This window comes from Bufo bufo, chromosome 3, assembly GCF_905171765.1.
Source record: "Bufo bufo chromosome 3, aBufBuf1.1, whole genome shotgun sequence".
Lineage (NCBI taxonomy): Eukaryota > Metazoa > Chordata > Amphibia > Anura > Bufonidae > Bufo > Bufo bufo.
In genome coordinates this window covers 484,908,793-484,932,032 of record NC_053391.1, presented here as the reverse complement: position 1 = coordinate 484,932,032, position 23,240 = coordinate 484,908,793, and the positions used below count along the sequence as shown (strand labels likewise).

General features: G+C 44.0%; 1 protein-coding gene across 2 annotated transcripts in view; it reads right to left on the bottom strand.

Moving 5' to 3' along the window:
• The window catches only part of DOCK9 (dedicator of cytokinesis 9), a 289,698-nt gene extending 266,774 nt beyond the window's left edge, over positions 1-22,924 (bottom strand). For both annotated transcript variants that reach the window (XM_040425282.1, XM_040425284.1), the window contains exon 1: positions 22,557-22,924. In XM_040425282.1, the coding sequence (XP_040281216.1) occupies positions 22,557-22,679 (123 nt within the window). In that variant the 5' untranslated portion in view covers positions 22,680-22,924. The remainder of the gene's footprint in view (positions 1-22,556) is intronic.
• Between the last annotated feature and the right edge of the window lie 316 nt (positions 22,925-23,240).

Genomic DNA, 23,240 nt, shown 5'->3' with positions numbered 1-23,240 from the left:
AAAAAGACCGGATCCGGCGTTCAGTCAAAGTGTTCAGGATTTTTGGCCGGAGGTAAAAATATAGCATGCTACGTTTTTCTGAAAAGCCTGATCAGTCAAAAAGACTGAACTGAAGACATCCTGATGCATCCTGAACGGATTACTCTCCATTCAGAAAACATTAGGATAAAACTGATCAGTTCTTTTCCGGATTTGAGCCCCTAGGACGGAACTCAGCGCCAGAAAAGAAAAACGCTAGTGTGAAAGTACCCTAAATGTCTAACAGCAGGATGTATCAACAAACATCTTGAAATATATGCAACTGTCTAATTTTTGCAAAATCTAAATTTTGCATAATTCAAAGATTCCCCTCAACCTCTTTAAAGCATTCAAAGTCCAGGTCAACCCAAAATCTGCATGCCCTTCATTTAGGACTGATTCACCCGACCGGGCTCTGTCTGGGAAACACAATCAGCGTGTTGACCGCATCTACTGAACCAACCTCGGCTCCCCTGACTCGAACTGACTTCTTCATAGTGTCCTCCAGTACACAACAGCAGGGATATGGCAACCTCTGGGCAGCCTGGATGTTAGGCATGAAGGAGAGGATTCTCCACGGAGAAGCGAGTGGCACTTCTTCTGACACACTTCTTGGGATGACCCTGCACCCCTAGTTTGGGAAATCGGTGGGTTCAGTATGGAGGCTGCAACGGACACTGATCATACAGACCAGAGTGCTGCACAGTTCTCTCCATGCCCTGCTACCCTCAGCCTCTCCCACCTGAAATGGTTGATATCAGTGAACAGTAGAGTGCATTCATCTAAACAGCGGGAAGGTCTTTAAGCGTCCACCAACTGAAATCATGTCTAAGGAGCCTTCATATGGATAGTATTCTAGTGTTTTTGTGAAAAAGCCCACATAAAGACACAATTAGACAAGCATAAGTGGTACACTGCCAATGCTACCATGCACGTCACCAGCACTGGCATTAAATATTAAAAATCTGCTCACCTCCGCTTACAAGACAAGTTAATCTAAGGTTTCACCCATACATATAGCCCATATGTTATCTTCTGTTCATTCAGAGGATCAATAATAAGGTTTTTTTTTTTTCCATGAACGGATAAGGCAGCTTAATGAGGTTTTCACAAGTCAATAAGCCCGAACATGCAAGTATGTATGAATAATGAAATACAGGATTGTGTGTGTCAAACTGTGTTCTGCTAAGGCTCTTTCCTATCGCTTACTGTAACCTAGCAACTTTGGCAAGAAAGTGAAACCCTTTGTCCTTCCATAGCCTCGTCATCTCTCTGCCAAGTCTGAGTAACCTGTCCTTTTCCATTATTGAGAGGTTAGCTGTCAGGCATGAGCTCCTCGGCATTAGCGTACCTGTCAGGGTGGGGCAGGGAATTCATTTTTGGAGTGAAGGTTCCCAAAATGCAATGGAAGAGATGGACAGTAGTAATAATAATCAGCAATAATCTAGAAATCTGTATCCTGATGGTGCTATCATTATTATTAGGGTCCGGCCACACGGTCAGGTTTTCTGATGCATTTTTGGAAGCCAATATCAGGAGTGGATCATAAAAGGAGAGAAATTATACAAATACAGATATTTCTCCTCTTTTTTAAATTCACTCCTGGTTTTGGCTTCCAAAACTGCATGCAGAAACCTGATCGTGTGGCCGTACCCTTAGGGTATGACCACACAGAGTGGATTTCCCATTAAGGGTTTGCTTTGTCTCCACAGAAAATTCCACATGTGTAACAGTCACTGATTGATATCATCCACGGCCGTGAGGATTCCCATTAACAACAACTGGAGGCAGATTCCGAGCAGTGTTTGACAAGAAAATCGGTGCACAAAATCTCTGTGTGAATGAGCCCTTAAAATCACATTCACTTGGCTGTTCCGTAAAACGCTGTGGTTTTGCCCCACATACAGCCACGAATGTGTGGATCTGCAGTATACATGTCTTGTGTGAACATACGCTTACAAGGTAAGAGAACAGATATCTAGTAGCAGCATGGAAACAACAAGCATACTTACAGTGCGGCCTGTACTTGAAGCAATGCACCCAGCAATATATTAAAAGTTATTTAAAAAAGGGTTGTCCCACATCCCCTTTTTACTTAAAAAATAAACACGTCAATCAGAAAGTTTACAAAAGTAAGCGAGATGAGGGTCTGACCTCTGGCCCCCTGAAGAGACTAAGTCCAAGCATGCACCAGCCCTCCCCTTAGAGAAGAACAGAAGAGCCATCATCCACCATCCACAGTGCTCATTCTGGGGTTTACAACAGTTTCATTCGCAATGAATAAAGTGAGCGCGTGCGGCTGTCTGGGAGGCCCATCAACTCTATAGGAAGGAGGAGGCACGCTTCTCCAGCACTTTGGCTCAAAGCAGGGATTTGGAGGCCCTTGCTCTCCGTAACAGCAGGATACCCACAGGCCTGTTAAGTAGGACTGCAGGTGTCTACTACATTATCTGTACTTATTACAGATTTATTACTCGGATATCTGTGGTGTTACATAGGACTGCAAGTAACATCTGGACAAAGTGCACAAGAATAGGATGTGTATTTTTTTGCAGTACTGCAAAAGAACATACAGATGCGGACAGCAGGCGGTGTACGATTACAATGATACCTCATACGCATAAGGCATATGTGGAAGGAAACAGTCAGGGAGGTCTGGAACAGCTGGACAACCCTGCCTGCAGACTAGAAGACATAGGCACTTTTTAGCAAGCTTTTACTGGATAAAAAAAAAGTGTATCTTCTAGTCCAAAAAATACAGTACTTAGCCTGGTCCTTGAAAGGAATTATCATTCTTCTGAAGACCCGATTTAGAATACAGCAATTCCAATTCATCCATGTGACATCAGGATTGCACCCACATAGCAATTCACACGTCAGACTATGGCATTGCTGGTCTGTGCGGAGAAACCTGCAGCAGGCACCAAGCCTTAATCATTCAAATGAATTGGCAAGGAAAAAACTGATAAATCCGGCACCTTACAGATGTCCAGAGACTAGCGTGTTTTATGGATGGGAATTAGAACGGCCATTTGAATTGTGAAGGAAGAGAGGTAACAGATGGATGCACCAGCACATTGTCACCCAAGACTACATCTTTGTAGGCACGAGTTTTAAAAGACTTATGCAATGACTGATGCAAGATCAGAACACAATCAGACAAAATTTAGTACAAGACAATCTCTTTCTAACAAAGAACCAGCCCTGTACCTCACATGGATCCAGAGAGCTCCCCATTCATTGCTCTTGTTGCTTTGCTAGATTTCAAGCTAGAAGCTCAGCGGATGTGTCCATTTCTCTCCCCATCACAGCTCAGCAGGCATGTCCTTTCTGCTGCAGCTCTCTCCCTATCACAGTTAAGGGGCGTGTACTCTTGCCCTGAAACGGTCACCACTTCTAACAGAAGATATGGCTGGTGGCCATTGAAGGATGGAACGGAGCATGACCAACCACCTCAGTCGGAGCATCATAATAGGAACACCCTTACAGTGAAGTTTTGGGGACTATGGCACAACAAGTAAATTACAAAAGTAACTAGTTTTCCATGCTGAATTATACACTTTAACCACTTTAAAAGGGTTTCTGTCATGGGAAAAATTGTTATGTAGCTGACTGACATTAGCGATGTGTTAATGTCAGCAGTACATAACAGTATGTTTGTTAACTCCCTGCCTGCCGCCGTTCTCTTAAAAAACAGACTTTTATAATATGCTAATGAAGCCTCTAGGTGCTATGAGGGCGTTGCTGCAGCACCTAGAGGCTCGGTCTACTCGCCTTTTGGCACACCCACGTCATTGACGTCCTCCTTCTCTGCATCTTCCTTATAATCCCGTCTAGCATTCGGGGTGAAGGACGCTCGGGATTATGAGGAAGATGCGGAGAAGAAGAACGTCAATCAAGTGGACGTGGGCATGCCAAAGGGTAAGTAGACCGAGCCTCTAGGTGCTGCAGCAACGCCCTCATAGCACCTAGAGGCTTCATTAGCATATTATAAAAGTCTGTTTTTTAACCACCTCAGCCCCCCTAGCTTAAACACCCTTAAAGGGAGTCTGTCACCACATTTGGGCATATTGGACTGATCAAATAGCGTTATATGTGCCACCCAGAACTTAAAAACGGTACCTTTGTTGAATGTAACTGAGTTTTCGTTTAGTCGAAAATGAACTTTTAACATTATGTAAATGAGCCCTCTCAAGTGCCCAGGGCGGCGTCTCAATCCTCCGAGCCCCAGGCAGCACCTCCTCAACGGCTCATAACCCCACCCTCCGTGTGCCTCTGCCCGCCCGTTTACTCCCCTCCTCTGTCCTTTTCCACTGCAGCTGCGCGGTCAACTTACCAACCAAATGAATTTTACCTCCTTTTCTTCTCACTAATAGAGCTTTCATTTGGTGGTATTTCATTGCTGCTGACATTTTTAATTTTTTTTGTTATTAATCTAAATTTACTGAAATTTTTGCAAAAAAAAAAAATGACATTTTTCACTTTCAGTTGTAATTTTTTTTAAAAAACGACATCCATATATAAATTTTTCTCTAAATGTATTGTTCTACATGTCTTTGATAAAAAAAAAAAAATGTTTGGTTAAAAAAAAAAAAAAATGGTTTGGGTAAAAGTTATAGCGTTTACAAACTATGGTACAAAAATGTGAATTTCCGTTTTTTGAAGCAGCTCTGACTTTCTGAGCACCTGTCATGTTTCCTGAGGTTCTACAATGCCCAGACAGTAGAAAAACCCCACAAATGACCCCCATTTCGGAAAGTAGACACCCTAAGGTATTCGCTGATGGGCATAGGGAGTTCATAGAACTTTTTATTTTTTGTCACGTTAGCGGAAAATGATTTATATATTATTTTTTTTTCCTTACAAAGTCTCATATTCCACTAACTTGTGACAAAAAATAAAAACTTCCATGAACTCACTATGCCCATCACGAAATACCTTGGGGTGTCTTCTTTCCAAAATGGGGTCACTTGTGGGGTAGTTATACTGCCCTGGCATTCTAGGGGCCCTAATATGTGGTAAGTAGTTTGAAATCAAAATGTGTAAAAAATGACCTGTGAAATCCTAAAGGTGCTCTTTGGAATGTGGGCCCCTTTGCCCACCTAGGCTGCAAAAAAGTGTCACATATCTGGTATCGCCGTACTCAGGAAAAGATGGGCAGTGTGTTTTGGGGTGTCATTTTACATATACCCATGCTGGGTGAGAGAAATAGCTCGGCAAAAGACAACTTTTCCCATTTTTTTATACAAAGTTGGCATTTGACCAAGATATTTATCTCACCCAGCATGGGTATATGTAAAATGACACCCCAAAACACATTCCCCAACTTCTCCTGAGTACGGCAATACCAGATGTGTGAGAACTTTTTTGCAGCCTAGATGCGCAAAGGGGCCCACATTCCTTTTAGGAGGGCATTTTTAGACATTTGGATCCCAGACTTCTCACGCTTTAGGGCCCCTAAAATGCCAGGGCAGTATAAATACCCCACATGTGACCCCATTTTGGAAAGAAGACACCCCAAGGTATTCAATGAGGGGCATGGCGAGTTCATAGAAATTTTTTTTTTTGGCACAAGTTAGCGGAAATTGATATTTTATCTTTTTCTCAAAGTCTCCCTTTCCGCTAACTTGGGACAAAAATTTCAATCTTTCATGGACTCAATATGCCCCTCACGGAATACCTTGGGGTGTATTCTTTCCGAAATGGGGTCACATGTGGGGTATTTATACTGCCCTGGCATTTTAGGGGCCCTAAAGCGTGAGAAGTCTGGAATAAAAATGTCTAAAAGTTTTTACGCATTTGGATTCCGTGAGGGGTATGGTGAGTTCATGTGAGATTTTATTTTTTGACACAAGTTAGTGGAAAATGAGACTTTGTAAGAAAAAAAAAAAAAAACTATTTCCGCTAACTTGGGCCAAAAAAATGTCTGAATGGAGCCTTACAGGGGGGTGATCAATGACAGGCGGGTGATCAGGGAGTCTATATGGGGTGATCACCCCCCTGTCATTGATCACCCCCCTGTAAGGCTCCATTCAGACGTCCGTATGTGTTTTGCGGATCCGATCCATGTATCCGTGGATCTATAAAAAACATACGGACGTCTGAATGGAGCCTTACAGGGGGGTGATCAATGACAGGGGGGTGATCAATGACAGGGGGGTGATCAGGGAGTCTATATGGGGTGATCACACCCCTGTCATTGATCACCCCCCTGTAAGGCTTCACAGGAAATCTCGCGTCTCGCGATGCGTGACTCTGCCTGGAGCTGCCGCCTCTGGAACGCGATCCTGCGTTAGGCGGTCCGGAGGCGGTTAAGAGAACGGCGGCAGCAGGGAGTTAACAAACATACTGTTATGTACTGCTGACATCAACACATCGCTAATGTCAGTCAGCTACATAACAATTTTTCCCATGACAGAAACCCTTTAACCCCTTAGGGACTAAAAAAAAACGCATCGGTACGCCATGTTTGCCGAGCCCTTAAGGACTCAGGACGTACCGGTACGTCCTACGTTTAAAAGTACACTGTGGCGCGGCGGAGGTTAATAGTAACAGGATGCCCGCTGAAATCATTCAGCGGGCATCCTGTCACAACGCCGGGGGGAAAGGGGGGGTCATGTGACACACAGAAGTATTGGAATGCATTGTAAAGGATTAGACCCCCAAAAGTTCAAGTGCGAAAGTGGGACAAAAAATAAAGTGAAAAAAAGTTGAAAAAAAATTAAGTTTTCCCCCAAAAATATTTAAAGTTTCAAGTAAAAATAAACAAAAATGTCATTTTCCCCAAATAAAGTTAAAAAAAATTGGTAAAAAAGTAGGGAAAAAAAGAAAAGTATACATATTAGGTATCGCCACGTCCGTATCGACCGGCTCTATAAAAATATCACATGACCTAACCCCTCAGATGAACACCGTAAAAAATAAAAACTGTGCTAAATAAACCATTTTTTTGTCACCTTACATCACAAAAAGTACAACAGCAAGCGATCAAAAAGGCTTTTACCCACCAAAATAGTACCAATCTAACCGTCACCTCATCCAGCCAAAAATAAGCCCCTACCTGAGAGAATGGCCCAAAAAATAAAAAAACTATGGCTCAGAATATGGAGACACTAAAACATAATTTTTTTGGTTTTAAAAAAGCTGTTATTGTGTAAAACTTACATAAATAACAAAAAAGTATACATATTAGGTATCGCCGTGTCCGTATCGACAGGCTCTATAAAAATATCACATTACCTAACCCCTCAGATGAACACCGTACAAAATTTAAAATAAAAACTGTGCTAAAATAAACAATTTTTTGTCACCTTACATCACAAAAAGTGTAATAGCAAGCGATTAAAAAGTCACACGCACCCCAAAATAGTGCCAATAAAACAATCATCTCATCCCGCAAAAATCATACCCTACCCAAGGTAATCGCCCAAAAACTAAAAAAAATGATGGCTCTCAGACTATGGAAACACTTAAACATGATTTTTTTGCTTCAAAAATGAAATCATTGTGTAAAACTTACATAAATAAAAAAAAAGTATACATATTAGGTATTGCTGCATCCGTGACAACCTGGTCTATAAAAATATCACATGATCTAACCTGTCAGTTGAATGTTGTAAATAACAAAAAATAAAAACGGTGCCAAAACAGCTATTTCTTGTTAGCTTGCCTCACAAAAAGTTTAATATAGAGCAACCAAAAATCATATGTACCCTAAACTAGTACCAACAATACTGCCACCCTATCCTGTAGTTTCTAAAATGGGGTCACTTTTTTGGAGTTTCTACTCTAGGGGTGCATCAGGGGGGCTTCAAATGGGACATGGTGTATAAAAAAAACAGTCCAGCAAAATCTGCCTTCCAAAAACCGTATGGCATTCCTTTCCTTCTGCGCCCTGCCGTGTGCCCATACAGTAGTTTACGACCACATATGGGGTGTTTCTGTAAACTACAGAATAAGGGCCATAAATAATGAGTTTGGTTTGGCTGTTAACCCTTGCTTTGTAACTGGAAAAAAATTATTAAAGTGGAAAATCTGCCAAAAAAGTGAAATTTTGAAATTGTATCTCTATTTTCCATTAATTCTTGTGGAACACCTAAAGGGTTAACAAAGTTTGTAAAATCAGTTTTGAATACCTTGAAGGGGGTAAGTTTATAGAATGGGGTCATTTTTGGGTGGTTTCTATTATGTAAGCCTCGCAAAGTGACTTCAGACCTGAACTGGTTCCTAAACATTGGGTTTTTGAAAATTTCTGAAAAATGTCAAGATTTGCTTCTAAACTTCTAAGCCTTGTAACATCCCCAAAAAATTTAATATCATTCCCAAAATGATCCAAACATGAAGTAGACATATGGGGAATGTAAAGTAATAACTATTTTTGGAGGTATTACTATGTATTATAGAAGTAGAGAAATTGAAACTTGGAAAGTTGCAATTTTTTACAAATTTTTGGTAAATTTGGTATTTTTTTAATAAATAAAAATGAATTTTTTTTTACTTCATTTTACCAGTGTCATGAAGTACAATATGTGACGAAAAAACAAAGTCAGAATGGCCTGGATAAGTCAAAGCGTTTTAAAGTCATCAGCACTTAAAGTGACACTGGTCAGATTTGCAAAAAATGGGCAAGTCCATAAGGTGAAATAGGGCCGAGTGCTTAAGGGGTTAAGGGTACTGTCCCACTGGCATCAGAAGAATCCAGCAGGCAGTTCCGTTGCTAGAACTACCTGCTGGATCCGGAAATCCGTATGCAAACGCATATCTTTTTTTTTTCCGGATCAGTTACTTATGCAGTGAAATACCGGATCCTTCTTTCTGGTATTAAAATTTTTTTTCAAAGCTAGAAAGAACTGCGCATGCGCAGACCGGATCCAGCATTAATACATCTCTATGAAAATTAATGCTGGATCCGGCAAGTGTGGTACTGTTTCGGGATTTTGGCAGAAAGAAAAAAGAACGCAGCATGCTGCGGTATTTTGTCCAGTACAATACTGTACAAGGGACGGAATGGAAGACATCCTGATGTATACTGAACGGATTCCTTTCCATTCAGAATGCACTGGGACAAAACTGGTGCGTTTTAATCCCGGTATTGAGACCCTTCACCGGATTTCAATACCGGAAAAGAATAACGCTAGTGTGAAAATATCCTAACTCTTTATTACTATTATTAAAGTGTCCCTCCAATTTAGGTTAGCAGCACCTGCTCCACAGTTCCGTCCAGAGTGAGCCACGGCCCTACTGTTTGTATATTATTAAAGTGAACCTGTACCTTCAAAAACAATTTCTGATCAGTGGTGGTCCGAGTACTGAGACCCCCGCCGATTGCTAAAATGAAGTGCTCAGCCACAGCGCTGTCTCTCCTTGCTACTGGAGACAGACTGGACAGACCTGCTGATAGGCTCAGTAGTAAGTCTATCTTCAGCAGCCAGGAGAGACAGCGCTGTATGTGAGCGCATCTAACTCCTCGTTTTAGTGATCAGTGGGGGTCTGATCACTCGGATCCACTCTGATCAAAACATTTGATATGTCACATCAAGTTTTTTGAGAGCTCAGTTACACTTTAAACAATTGCCAGTAAACTCTGGAATTGCATTAGACATTTTTGGGCCTAGCACTATGCTATACTGTCTCCTGTACCGTCATAAACTCATTATTACAGGAGTCATCTGGGGAGACTACCCAGCACCATGACTTAAATAATCCCTAGCAACAAACTTGTAAATGCCAGGCTGTAATACCAGGTATGCACAGTTTATTTTGTTCGGCTCTGTATTATCTCAAGTTGGCAGACGTCTTGAATACTTTTAAACACCTACACACTGGTAGCTGACTATCAGAGCCTTTTAGAGGTGTAATAGTCTTGGTCTATAAACATTCTTTAGAAAGTGACGATTTCTACCGAGGAGTGCAATGAGTCTCTTTTTAAGTATTTAAAAGATTTTATTTTATTTTTTTAAGAAACATAAAGCGGTTGTCCAACTTATATGAAAACCTTACAATAATGAAAAAAAAATGCAATCACCACTTAAAAGGGATTCTGTCAGCTCCAAAACACCCCCAAAACTAGAGTAAGCGGTTCTAGCGTAAGTGGTGCCGAGTCCGGTTATGTAATTTTTCTCTTCACACTCACTTGCATTCTGACACTGCTCCTACCCACCAGCAGTAAAATGCATTGAGGGGACTCCTGTTTGAGTCCTCTCCATTATGGGTGTGAGCACGAGAGTCTAGGCTACACCTTTAAACAGTTTTTTTTACAGGCTGCAGAGGTGATATAGCTGTATACAGCATTGACTTCAGCAGCCAATCACTGGCCTCAGTGGTCTTGTGTCATATACTGCTGAGGCTAGGGACTGTATATGCTATGAATCGCTGCAGCATGTAAACACAAACCAGAGGTGAGGACTGAAGTGGCAGCACAGGAAATGGTGTGGGATTAAGTGAGGAGTATATATTTTTATTATTTAACGCATTTAGTGGCACAGCAGGGATTTTTGCTCCAGGAAAAGAAAAAAAAAAAAGAAAAAAAACCCCACAAAAACAGCAGCAGTGGTTCCATTCCATGATGGAAACAAATGACACCAGACCGTTGACTATGGGTTTTTCTCAAGAAGCCGGACATTCACAGTTTTAATAGGTCAACCATATAGTGAGCTCTGCCGGTACATTATTTGCTAAAAAATACAAAAAAACTAAGAAATTGATTCACTCCAGCAATGTCCTTCATATCATAATATATAATACCTTATTTTTCGCCCTATAACATGCACTCCCCCCCCCAAAAAAAAAAAAAAGTGTGCGGGGAATGGCAGTGCGTCTTATGGGGCGAATGCTGCCATTTAACACTGATACATCGCCAGCCGCGATTCTGCACAGTGCGGCAGGGGATCTATCAGTATCACAATCCAGTTAGTACTCACTCGAAACTCCAGCAGCAGGCAGGCCGGGTGGCAGCGTAACGTCACTCACTACATCACGCGCCTGCTCCGCCTGCTTCATTCATAAAGCGGGAGGAGCAGGCGCGCGACGTAGTGAGCGACGTTACGCTGCCGCCCGGCCTGCCTGCCTTTGGAGTTTCGAGTGAGTACTACGAGGATTGTGATACTGCTTCAGAGGATCTCTATAGTTTAACAAAGCTCCCATGCCTACAGGTTACATATGAATACTACAGTGAGCGGGGCCCAGTGTAAAAGAATACAGTGACTACATTGGGCCCCGCTGCCATTCTAATATCAGTTGCCGGCCCCAGCCCCCTGTAGTCATTCACTATTTACAGAGGGACACTGTTATGGGGGGGGGGGGGGGGGGGGGGGAGAATCTGTGGATGACACATATATAGCATAAGATGCTATATATGTGTCATCCACAGATTTCGCCCCCATAACAGTGCCATCCCCAGATTTCGCCCCCATAAAAGTGCCATCCACAGATTTCGCCCCCATAAAAGTGCCATCCACAGATTTCGCCCCCTTAACAGTGCCATCCACAGATTTCGCCCCCTTAACACTTGTGGAAATTTTATTATGCGGACATTTTATCTTAGGATGCGTGTGTGTTTTTATAGATTGTCATCTGTTTCCCTGTGTCGGATTTAACCGAAGAACGCTCTAGCAGAGGGAACTTGGGTTGAATCGGGACCCGTGGTAAAACCGTCAGTATGAAAACCTTCTCACATTGCACTGTCCAGCCACGTTGAGGCCCTCCCCTGTCCTTTGACAAGTCTCACTTCCTGTATGTCATCACTTCCTGTATCCTTGTTATGGACCAGCCCCTTTCACACCTTTTGTAAGTAAATAAAAGAAACAGACTGGGCAGGGGGAAGGAGGAGTTGCTCAGAATTCAAGATGGTAACACCTGTGTCTGACTGACTGCGGTTGAGGGAAAAGGGATTTACATTTTCTTACACAAAGTTAGAGGAGAGCGGATTACAACTATTAATATTTCTACAACACAGTGCCACCCACAGATGCCCCCATAACAGTGTCATCCACAGAACACCATTAGTTCAAAACCCACCGAAAGCACACCTTTTGGTTCAAAATATTTTTTCTTATTTTCCTCCTTTAGGTGCGTCTTATAGGGCAAAAAATACGGTATTTCAATAGGTTTCTCCTTGCTGACAGAACCACTATAATAGCACAAAGTACAATATTTCTCCTAGTGAACCCCAGAGCACTGCTAGTAACAGTGTATTCGGTGCTTCAGGCAAGAATCTAATGAGCCTTGAGTCCTCTTGGTGTTTCTGATTTACTGAGGTGGCTTCCTGAGAGACCAGGGCACCCTACCTTTTTGGCCACCTGCATGCCTTAGGTTATATGGTGTCAGTCTTAGTAACAAGACTGACCATAGATGTCCGAGCGTATAGATACATACACTATAACACTAGAAGAACACACAGCCGCCAAAAAAAAAAAAAACTGAAAAGGAAAAAACTCCTACATGATGTAACATAGTAAGAACAGACAGGTATGAGTAAATACACACATCAAGATCGCTATAAGGCGAGTTCAGACATGGCAGAATAGTCATGATAGTCACTGCAGATAATTTAGAATACATTAAATGTGGATGCGGGTTTTGCAAACATTTGCTGTAAAATCTGCAGAGGAAAATCTACTTCACATCTGGCACCTACAAGCTGCCCAATAAAACCTACAAGTCCCACCACATTTGAAAGCCACAAAATTGCATTCTATTGTGGGAATTTTCATTTTACTACTTACTAATCTATATATAGTAAAAAGCTAATCTAGAGTCAACCCCCATTATGCCCCCTCACGATGAAGATGGGATTGTTTCATTGCCTCCTATTATTGGTAGGAAATCTGCGGTGTCAGATACCGCATACAAACTTCCAGGAACTTGAAAGAAGGAAAGCCTTTGTTTCAGTTATTCTGAAAACCCCCGTCAGTAGTAGAGGGTGACATTTCTGCTGGGAAAACAATGGCTAGAGCTAGGTATCTACCAGCACTGTTCTTCCGGCTGGCACTATGGGCAAGTCACCATCTCAGGAGCTCAACATGGCAGTTCTCAGCCCATATATATATATATATACACACACATGTCAGGTGACCGCACGGTAGCTTTATACTAATTACACAACTTTTTTTTAAAAAGCCCCTGTAATTGTTTGGCACGCCTATTAGGTATGTATTTTCTCACAGACCAGCTTTTCTTCAAGTGGGAGGCAGAAGCTACCATTACCATAGAGATCGGATGTGAAGCATGTAACCAGAAGTCCAGACTAGAACTTCACCATCAGCTAGCTATCTAAAGGCCGGGGGCTTCCAAAAGCAAATGTACACCATGTACTTTGCCCAGCTTGGCCCACAGAGTATTATATTCAGGGTACTTCTACAGAAGTAATCATACTTGTGGATCCCTATGCTTCTGCAACACTTCACACAAGCAGATGAGATTTGCTTCAGCTACCAAGGTAGAGTCAGAAATCAAACCCAAGGATCATAGGTTCTACGCCTGACACTGCAAACAAAACGAAGTTATAAAGAACCAAAAATATATTATACATAGTTTTATGAAATCATGACCCATCAACGTACAGTTAAAAAGGCATATGACTGGTAAATGAAAGCTGAAGTGTCCCAATGAAAGTCTAAACCAACCTCACAGATTGGGGGTCTTCATCCCGAGACAATTCCACATCATAGTATACCCAGGAAATCAGTGCGCTACCCAGACAGTTCAGAAAACCGCATACATTTGAGTACACACCCCTCATGAAATATAAGGGGTATACTTGGGAAAGCCTACAAAATGTGCCTTTACCTTGGTAATACATGAACCTGAGAGTACCTACTGTAGTTCAGGCACAAAACGCGCTGTTCAGTAGATACCTGCATTACTTGTATTTTTATTAGTTTCTGGAACAAGAAACCTTCCATTGATCTGTTTGAATTTGATGTGGAGCTCAGACATCATTCCTATGCAGGAAGCACACACAGATTGCATATATTTAACCCCTCAGATGCTGTGATCAATTGCAACCATGGCATTTGAGGCTGTCCTCCCATGGGTGGAGATCAAGAAAGCCATTTGTTCCCTCTAACAGTCTGGACCTTTCTGAAGAGTTCCAGGATATTCCAGCTGCAGTTCTTATGGAGGCCTGAAGGTGACAGGTATTCATAAGAAAATAGCAAATCTGCCATACACTGCAATGCTAATTCATTGCAACGAAACGGAGAAGCGATATGAAGATCACATATTAAAGCCCCCCCTTGGGCTTAAAAAAATAAACTAAAAATTAAAATCATACGAACTGCCACGTCCCTAAACACCAAACTATTAAATATAAACATTTATCCTGTACCGTGAATACCGTAACAGAAAAAATAAATCCTATTTGCTTTTCTTTTTTGACCTCCCAAAAAAAAAAAAAAAAAAGGAAATAACGAGTGATCAAAAAGTCACACACACTCAAAATGGTATCAAAACTAAAAATCGCAGCGGGAAAAAAAAAAAGAGCTCTCACACAGCTCCATAAATGGATATCCAGAAGTAAACGAAAAATATGATGGTTGACCACTTGGAGGAAGCCACACCAGTGCCACCATTAGGGTGAAAAAGGTAGCTTTATTCAGAAAATAGTCTACACGTTTCGAGGGTAGAAAATCCCTCTTCATCAGGACTGCTATTGTCCTGATGAAGAGGGATTTTCTGCCCTCGAAACACCCCTAATGTGGCACTGGTGTGGCTTCCTCCAAGCAGCGCCGTAACAAGCGGTCAACCATCATATTTTTCGTTTACTTCTGGATATCCCCCTGTGTATACCTCTTCCACCGAGGCACCACAGAGAGACCGCGACTGCAGCCTGGATCATACCGCACATGTGGCGCTGCCTCCTCTTCCTTTTATCTTTCACAGCTTCATAAATGGAAATGTAAAAAGTTATGGGGGTCAGAATTTGGTGAAGCAAAGAAAAAAAAAAAAAATCTCAAAGTTTTAATTTTTTCAGTCTTAAAACACAAGTAAGGCTACGTTCACATCTGAGCTTTCCCTTTCCGCTGTTGAGATCAGTCATAGGATCTCAATAGTGGGGGAAACGCTTCCGTTTTGTCCACATTCTTTGTCAATGGAGACAAAACTGAACTAAACGAGACGGAATGCACCAAAATGCATTCAGTTCAGTTCGGTTGAGTCCCCATCGTGGACAGAATAATGCAGTGTTTTTCTGTCCACGATGTGGTGCGAAGAAAGACGGATCCGTCCTAACTCACAATGCAAGTCAATAGGGACGGATCGATCCGTTTTCTCTGAGAGAAGAGAGAACTTGACATTCAATGGAGTTCATGACGAATCCGTCTTGGCAATGTTAAAGATAATACAATCGGATCCGTTCATAATGGATGCAGGCGGCTGTATTATCGTGATGGAAGCATTTTTGCTGCTCCATGATGGATCCAGTAAAAACGCTGGTGTGAAAGTAGCCTAAAACTATATAAGTGTGTATCACTGGAATCGTACTGACCCAGAGAGCAAAGAAAATAGGTCAGGGATAAAAATTAAACCTTTTAAAATCATGGCACTATTGAGTTTTTTGTTTTTTTTTCAATTTGCACCCCATTTGGAATTTTTTTTCCAGCTTCCCATCACATCATATGCAATATTAAATGGTGTTAATAGAAAGTACAACTTTTCCCACAAAAAACAAGCCCTCATACATCTATGAGAATGGAAAAAATAAAAAAGTGATGGCTCCAGGAAGGCAAAGAGTGAAAAGAAAAATGAAAAGACAGAAACTGAAAATCTTCTGCGTCATGAAGGGGTTAAGGTTCCGGTTTCTTAATAATGGGTGGCTTTTTTGGCAGAGCGGTATAATCTTATGTACAGTCATCTTAAAGAGATGGTCTGAGAGTTTATGAAATTAAAGGGGTTTTCAGAGATTTCTTTTACTGCTGACCTATCTTCTGGATAGGTCATTAGTATCTGATCGGTGGGGCCTGACACCCGCAACCCCTGCCCAACAGCTGTTTGAGAAGGCAGTGGCGTATGTACAGCATAAGACCGCCAAGGCCAGTGACTGGCTGCAGTTGTCACGTGTTCTAGATGTCACATCATTGTGGCAGTCAGGTGAACATGCCAACAACACTACGACAGTGAGGTCATACCAGGTAAGGTGGGTATTACCATTAACCCCCTTGGACTCTAATAACCTCTATAAAATGTAATGTAAAGTCCGAGCCATAAACGTGTAATGAAACAATCCGTGTTTGCTTAAAGGGAAAGGCCTTCTCAGAAGAATCTCACACCACAAAAAAATTAATTTTACCAGAGGAACTCTGTGGGATGCTTCAAGTAGCAGCTTCAAGGTGCGAAGGGACAACCATCCTATATCTACTGCTGTGCACAATGTGATACAATCATTCCTACCACAGAAGCTTACATAAAGGCATCAACGATGGCATATATAATGAGAGTGGAGGTCCACCCACTGTGACCTCCATAAACAATGGGGCTGCTGTGCTTTTCCAAAGACAATAATGGGTCAACCACACGGGGCAAGGCATTTAAAGCATTGGAGCCCCTTCCTTGTAGATCTGTGGAGGACACACAAGTTACACATTAAAAGGGGTGTTCCAGGACCCAGGAGACCCTCAAACCCACTTTAATTACACACAACACACCTGTAGAAGAAAGTCTGTAATACACTTAGCATCTTAGGAACCTGCTCACATCCTGCTTCCACCAACGTCACATCTTTTACCAGGTCTTCAGCTTGGGCTATGCACTTCTGCTGTGCATGGGGCCCAAACTATTCTTCTCACTGGTACATATGCAGATGAGGAAAGTTCAGGAGCTCGCGCATGCACAGGAATAGGCATGGTTCTGTCCCCATCCACAGCGGAAGTGATGTCCCATCCATAACATAGGCTGCAAACCTGGAAAAGAATGTTGTGTTGGCCGAAAGCAGGATTTTCAGAAGAGGAGCATCTTGTGACCAGGTTCCTGTGAGGCCGATCCACGAAACTTCAGAATGGTAGGTATATTATTTCTTCATGTGTGTTATGTGTAATTAAGGTGAGCTAGAGTAGACCATGGCCCTGGAAGCCCCCTTTAATGGCATATCCTATTGATTTCAGTGTGACATTTCCAGGAGCACTGGTTACAGACTTGACACATGTACATTGACAGTTCTCACACAGAGTACAGTACTATTGATGCGGTGTCGGCCCCATATTTCTCATTCCAGATTTGACACTTGATATACATGCCATTCTGTGTAAGACAAGCATCACTCAGCACCCAGGAGGCTACCGCAGGAGGTAACACTTCACACTATGACGAGGTAGGACAGGAAATGAGGGTTCCTGAGGCTGAGTAACAGGAGCACACACATCCCTCATACTACCACTGCTTATGTTCCCAGGAATTAACACTGTAAACCCCAGCCAGCGCAATGAGCACAAAGCATCTGACACGCCACAAATCGCCAGCACGGAAATCCAGCGTATTTACTCATCACTTCTGACATATCCGACTCCTCCACAAGGCATCAGTCCAGCAAGTGCCGAAGACTAAGCAATATCTGACAACCTGTTTGCGAAACTGGTTTGGCAGAACAATCCTACCCTCACTTACTTAGAAAGTACTCGCTCACCACAGACTAAGGCCTCTTGCACATGAATGTTGTGCATCCGCTCCACGCATTGGGGACCGCAATTTGTCCCCAATGCACAGGCAACGTCCGTGCGGCGGCTGGGACGGATCGAGACCCATACAACTTTGAATGGGTCAGTGATCCGTCCGCACTGCAAAAAAAATAGAACAAATTCTACTTTTTTGCGGTACGGAGGCACGGACAGAAACACCACGGAAGTACTCTGTAGTGCTTCTGTGGGATTCCGATCCATGCTACCGTTCCGCATCTCCGCGGAGTGCACACGGGCCGTTCCCCGTGTATTGCGGACCCGCCGTATGCGGGCCACAATGCGGTCAAGGGCACACAACGTTCGTGTGCAAGAGGCTTTACAAGTAAGTGAAAGCAGCATAATAAATACATAGCACGCTACTATAAGCACGTAGAACGGAGAAAGTATGAAGAGACTGCAGATAGGACCTCATAGAATAACCACAACAACCAATCAACACCCACGCTAAGGTCATTTATACAGGTCAACTAAACAGGTAATTATCAGGAATGAATCGTTCACTCCCCATAATTGCTAATAAATGATCAGAAGGGAGAGCTTACAGGCAACAATCTTCTCCTCTGGGGACGAGCGATCATTACTGTGATCATTTATCCCCTTATAGGATTTGATGACTACCGGCAGCAGATCCCTTTTTACACAGGACGACGTGCTGCCAGAAAACAATGAATTTGATGAGCATTTGTTCATTCATTGGCGACATAGGGCAATTATCGGGAATAAATGTTCCCATGTAAAGGGCCAATTAGGAAAGTGAAGCAGCTGCTGGGTACTAACAGCACAGCTCCCATTCACTTTGATAGAACCAGTGATGGAGTAACCCCATACTTCACCAGACCTCTAAGGGCTCATGTACATAACCGTATGTGTACATTCTGTATTTTGCAGAACATAACAGCTGGCCTCTAACAGGACAATACTATACTTGTCCGTAATGCAGACAATAATAGGACAGGTTCTACTTTTTTGCGGAACAGAAATATGGACATATGGAAACAGAATGCATACTGAGTAACTTCTGTTTTTTTTTTTTGTGGACCCATTGAAATGAACGGTTCTGCATACGGTCTTCAAACAAAAATGCAACAGACACGGAAAGAAAGCATGTTTGTGTGCATGAGCCCAAAGGGAAGCTTATCTACCTGCTTCTCGGGGCTCCTTCAGCAGGCCTGCAATGCTCCTCTGGGCTCACTATAAACATCCGGTTTGATGTCACCTGCAGGTGGCATCGCAGGCCAGGAGTGGAAGGAGAAGGGAGCCAGCGCCAGGAGACAGGCAAGTAAGCTTCCAGTTACAGGTACGGCCATTCTTGCACAACCCCTTTAAAGATGGAACTGACTAGTTGCTGTAGACTTTTTCTCGTCTCTGACATAACTACTGGCAGTATTACTTTATGAATAGATAGGTCATGTTCACACTGCCATTCATCTGTCACATAAATGCACCATATAACCAGTACAACTGTGCAGGCCTCATGATGTCACCATACATAAGACATCATCAGTGGAGGCCAGAGGCTAATAAGCAGAATGATATAGGTAGTTGACCTTCATGCACGTATATCACAGTATATGGCCTGCACACACATCAGTCATTGTACACTGGTTACTTGGCTCCACAGTATACAAGCGGGTCACGTCTGGACTGTGCCTGATGTCACCGCTTGGAGACCTCTGCTTTGCAAGACGACTGCAGTCTGCTCATCGCTCTTATGCACAGTGCTTACGGTTTCCTATGTATATATAATGTGGTCTGTGATGAACAACTATTTTCTCATGGTGGGACGAGTCTAGAGACATCTATAGCGGCATATGGAATAGAGAGGTGCAGCGCCCCCTACAAACTGGGCACAATTATGGACTTATGTATGAAAACATTGCAAGCAAAAAGTGACAGCGTTTACAACATCAACATGATACCATCAGTGAGTGGAGCTCAGAGCGCTCAGTCTGGGAAGGACATCACACGGTATAACATTACTGCATAGATAATCCTCAATAATTCTCATTGTAGGTGCATTCCCACTCAGAGACAGAATAAAAATAAAAATCAGGAAATCACATTGTATGTTTTTTAAAGAATTTATTTGTCTTGCACTGCTGAACATAAGTATTTGAACACCTGAAAACAGCAAGAATTCTCAAAGACCTGTTACTGTGCCTTTAAAAAGTCCACCTCTACTCCACACATTAATCTAACTTAGTAGCACCCATCTGAGCTCTTTAAAGACACCTGTCCACCCCACAGTCAGACATCAACTACTACCATGGGCACAACCAAAGGAGCTGTCAAAAGACACCAGAGACAAAATTGTGGACCTCCACAAGGCTGGAAAGGGCTACAGGGGAATCGCCAAGCGGCTTAGTGAAAATAGATCAACTGTTGGAGCAATTGTTAGAAAATGGAGGAGGATAAAGTCTCCCTCGGACTGGAGCTCCATGCAAGATCTCATCTCGTGGGGTATCACTGATAAGAAAAGGGGAGGAATCAGCCCATAATTACAAGGGAGGAGATGGTCAATGACATGAAGAGAGCTGGGACGACAGTTTCAAAGGCCACTGTCAAGTCATCACAAGTCCAGGCCCGTCTGAAGTTTGCCAATGACCATCTGGATGATCCAGAGGAGGCATGGGAGAAAGTCATGTGGTCAGATGAGACCAAAGTAGAACTTTTTGGTCTAAATTTCACTCGTCGTGTTTGGAGGAAAAAGAAGGATGAGTAGAACACCATCCCTACTGTGAAGCATGGGGGTGGCAACATCATGCTTTGGGGGTGCTTTTCTGCGAAGGGGACAGGACGACTGCACTGTATTAAGGAGAGGAAGAATGGGGCCATTTATTGTGAGATTTTGAGCAACAACCTCCTTCCCTCAGTCAGAGCATTGAAGATGGGTCGTGGCTGGGTCTTCCAACATGACTACAACCCGAAGCACACAGCCAGGATAACTAAGGAGTGGCTCCGTAAGAAGCATATCAAGCTCCTGGAGTGGCCTAGCCAGTCTCCAGACCTAAATCCAATAGAACATCTTTGAAGGGAGCTGAAACTCCGTGTTCCTCAGCGACAGCCCCGAAGCCTGACAGATCTAAAGGAGATCTGTGTGGAGGAATGGGCCAAAATCCCTGTTGCAGTTTGTGCAAATCTGGTCAAGAACTACAGGAAACATTTGACCTCTGTAATTGCAAACAAAGGATTCTGTACCAAATATTAACACTGATTTTCTCAGGTGTTCAAATACGTATGTTCAGCAGTGCAAGACAAATAAATTCTTTCAAAATCATACAACGTGATTATCTGAATAAAATAAAAAAATTCTGTCAATGTGAATTTCAGACCCCTCCATGATTTCTAAGTGGGAGAACTTGCAAAATCGCAGGGTATTCAAATACTTCTGTTCCTCACTGTATTCATATTCCAACCAGAAAGACAAAGGTCTTCTACCACACAGTGAACACTCCAGCTCAGAGACAGAAGGTTACAGAAGACAAATTTGTAGCAAGACAGCAGGCAGAGCATGCAGGTGATGATATGTCAGCATGCACTGTCCAAGATGTTCCAACCTAACGTCAGGACTGCTGTGACCAAGCTTCAGGACTGCTGTGGACAGGCTGGGAATCAGGACTGGCCAAGCTGTTTGGACCAAACAACAGGACTACAATGGCTAAGCTGGTATGATGGTGTTGACAGCCATGGTCAAGTTTTCTTGTCCGGGCATCAAGACTGCTCCAAACAAGCTGTTAGGAGAGGAGATTAGAAGCCAAACTCTTAGCCAAGCAGGCATGACATGGCTTCAGGACCAGCCTGGCCAAGCAGGCATGACATGGCTTCAGGACCAGCCTGGCCAAGCAGGCATGACATGTCTTCAGGACCAGCCTGGCCAAGCAGGCATGACATGTCTTCAGGACCAGCCTGGCCAAGCAGGCATGACATGTCTTCAGGACCAGCCTGGCCAAGCAGGCATGACATGTCTTCAGGACCAGCCTGGCCAAGCAGGCATGACATGTCTTCAGGACCAGCCTGGCCAAGCAGGCATGACATGTCTTCAGGACCAGCCTGGCCAAGCAGGCATGACATGTCTTCAGGACCAGCCTGGCCAAGCAGGCATGACATGTCTTCAGGACCAGCCTGGCCAAGCAGGCATGACATGTCTTCAGGACCAGCCTGGCCAAGCAGGCATGACATGTCTTCAGGACCAGCCTGGCCAAGCAGGCATGACATGTCTTCAGGACCAGCCTGGCCAAGCAGGCATGACATGTCTTCAGGACCAGCCTGGCCAAGCAGGCATGACATGTCTTCAGGACCAGCCTGGCCAAGCAGGCATGACATGTCTTCAGGACCAGCCTGGCCAAGCAGGCATGACATGTCTTCAGGACCAGCCTGGCCAAGCAGGCATGACATGTCTTCAGGACCAGCCTGGCCAAGCAGGCATGACATGTCTTCAGGACCAGCCTGGCCAAGCAGGCATGACATGTCTTCAGGACCAGCCTGGCCAAGCAGGCATGACATGTCTTCAGGACCAGCCTGGCCAAGCAGGCATGACATGTCTTCAGGACCAGCCTGGCCAAGAAGGCATGACATGGCTTCAGGACCAGCCTGGCCAAGCTGGCATGACATGGCTTCAGGACCAGCCTGACCAAGCTGGCATGACATGGCTTCAGGACCAGCCTGGCCAAGCTGGCATGACATGGCTTCAGGACCAGCCTGGCATGATAGGATTCAGGACCACCCTGGCCAAGCAGGCATGACAGCGCACGGGTACTACTCTGTCCAAGCAGTAAGGACAGGGCATCAGCAGTGCTCCGGCCATGTGACTTGCCGACCCCCTCCCCACCCGACCCCTCCGCTCCCGGACGAGCTCCCCCACCTGACACTCACCAGAAGCACGGAGCCTCTCACCACCTCAGAGACGCTCTGCCGGAGCTCCGCCGCAGTACCTGGCTTGCTGAGCGCCCGGGTAAACTTGCGAGTCTCCGGATGAATGGAGTGATGTAAAGACATGGCAGGAGCGGTGTATCAGCGCAACCATGTACCGGGGCCAAGTATACAGGGAGAGCAGCCTCCCCTGAGCGATCCCGGCTATCCCAAGTGCACATCTGAGAGCAACCGAAGGGCTCTGCCGCTCATCCCGGCCCGCTGCAGTTGCACAGAATGAAAGGCGCGCCCCCGCCGGCCCACACGGAATTCCCGGGGAACGTTCGGACCACGCACTGGGCTTGCACCTCACGAGGGCGCGCTTCACTCTGTGTCAATATTCTATCCCAAGGGGCGTGGCTCGGGAGCGCGCGCCGCTGTCAAGTTCAAGCCACTCCCCCTGTGACGTTTACGTGTTGTGATGTCGTATGTGGGCGGGGTTTGATGCCTGTGCGGCCATCTTTACTTAGGTCCCAGGTTGTGCTATCCTTGTTACTGCAGTCCGCCCGTACCTAGTAATTAGGCATAGTGGTTTATATTGCTGAACGTTCTCTGCTATACACACCCCAGTCAGCTGTGAGTAGGGTAGGTCTGCTCTCAGTAGGTTACCCTTTCCCATTTGAAAAATGGCGTTGGATAATGTGGACC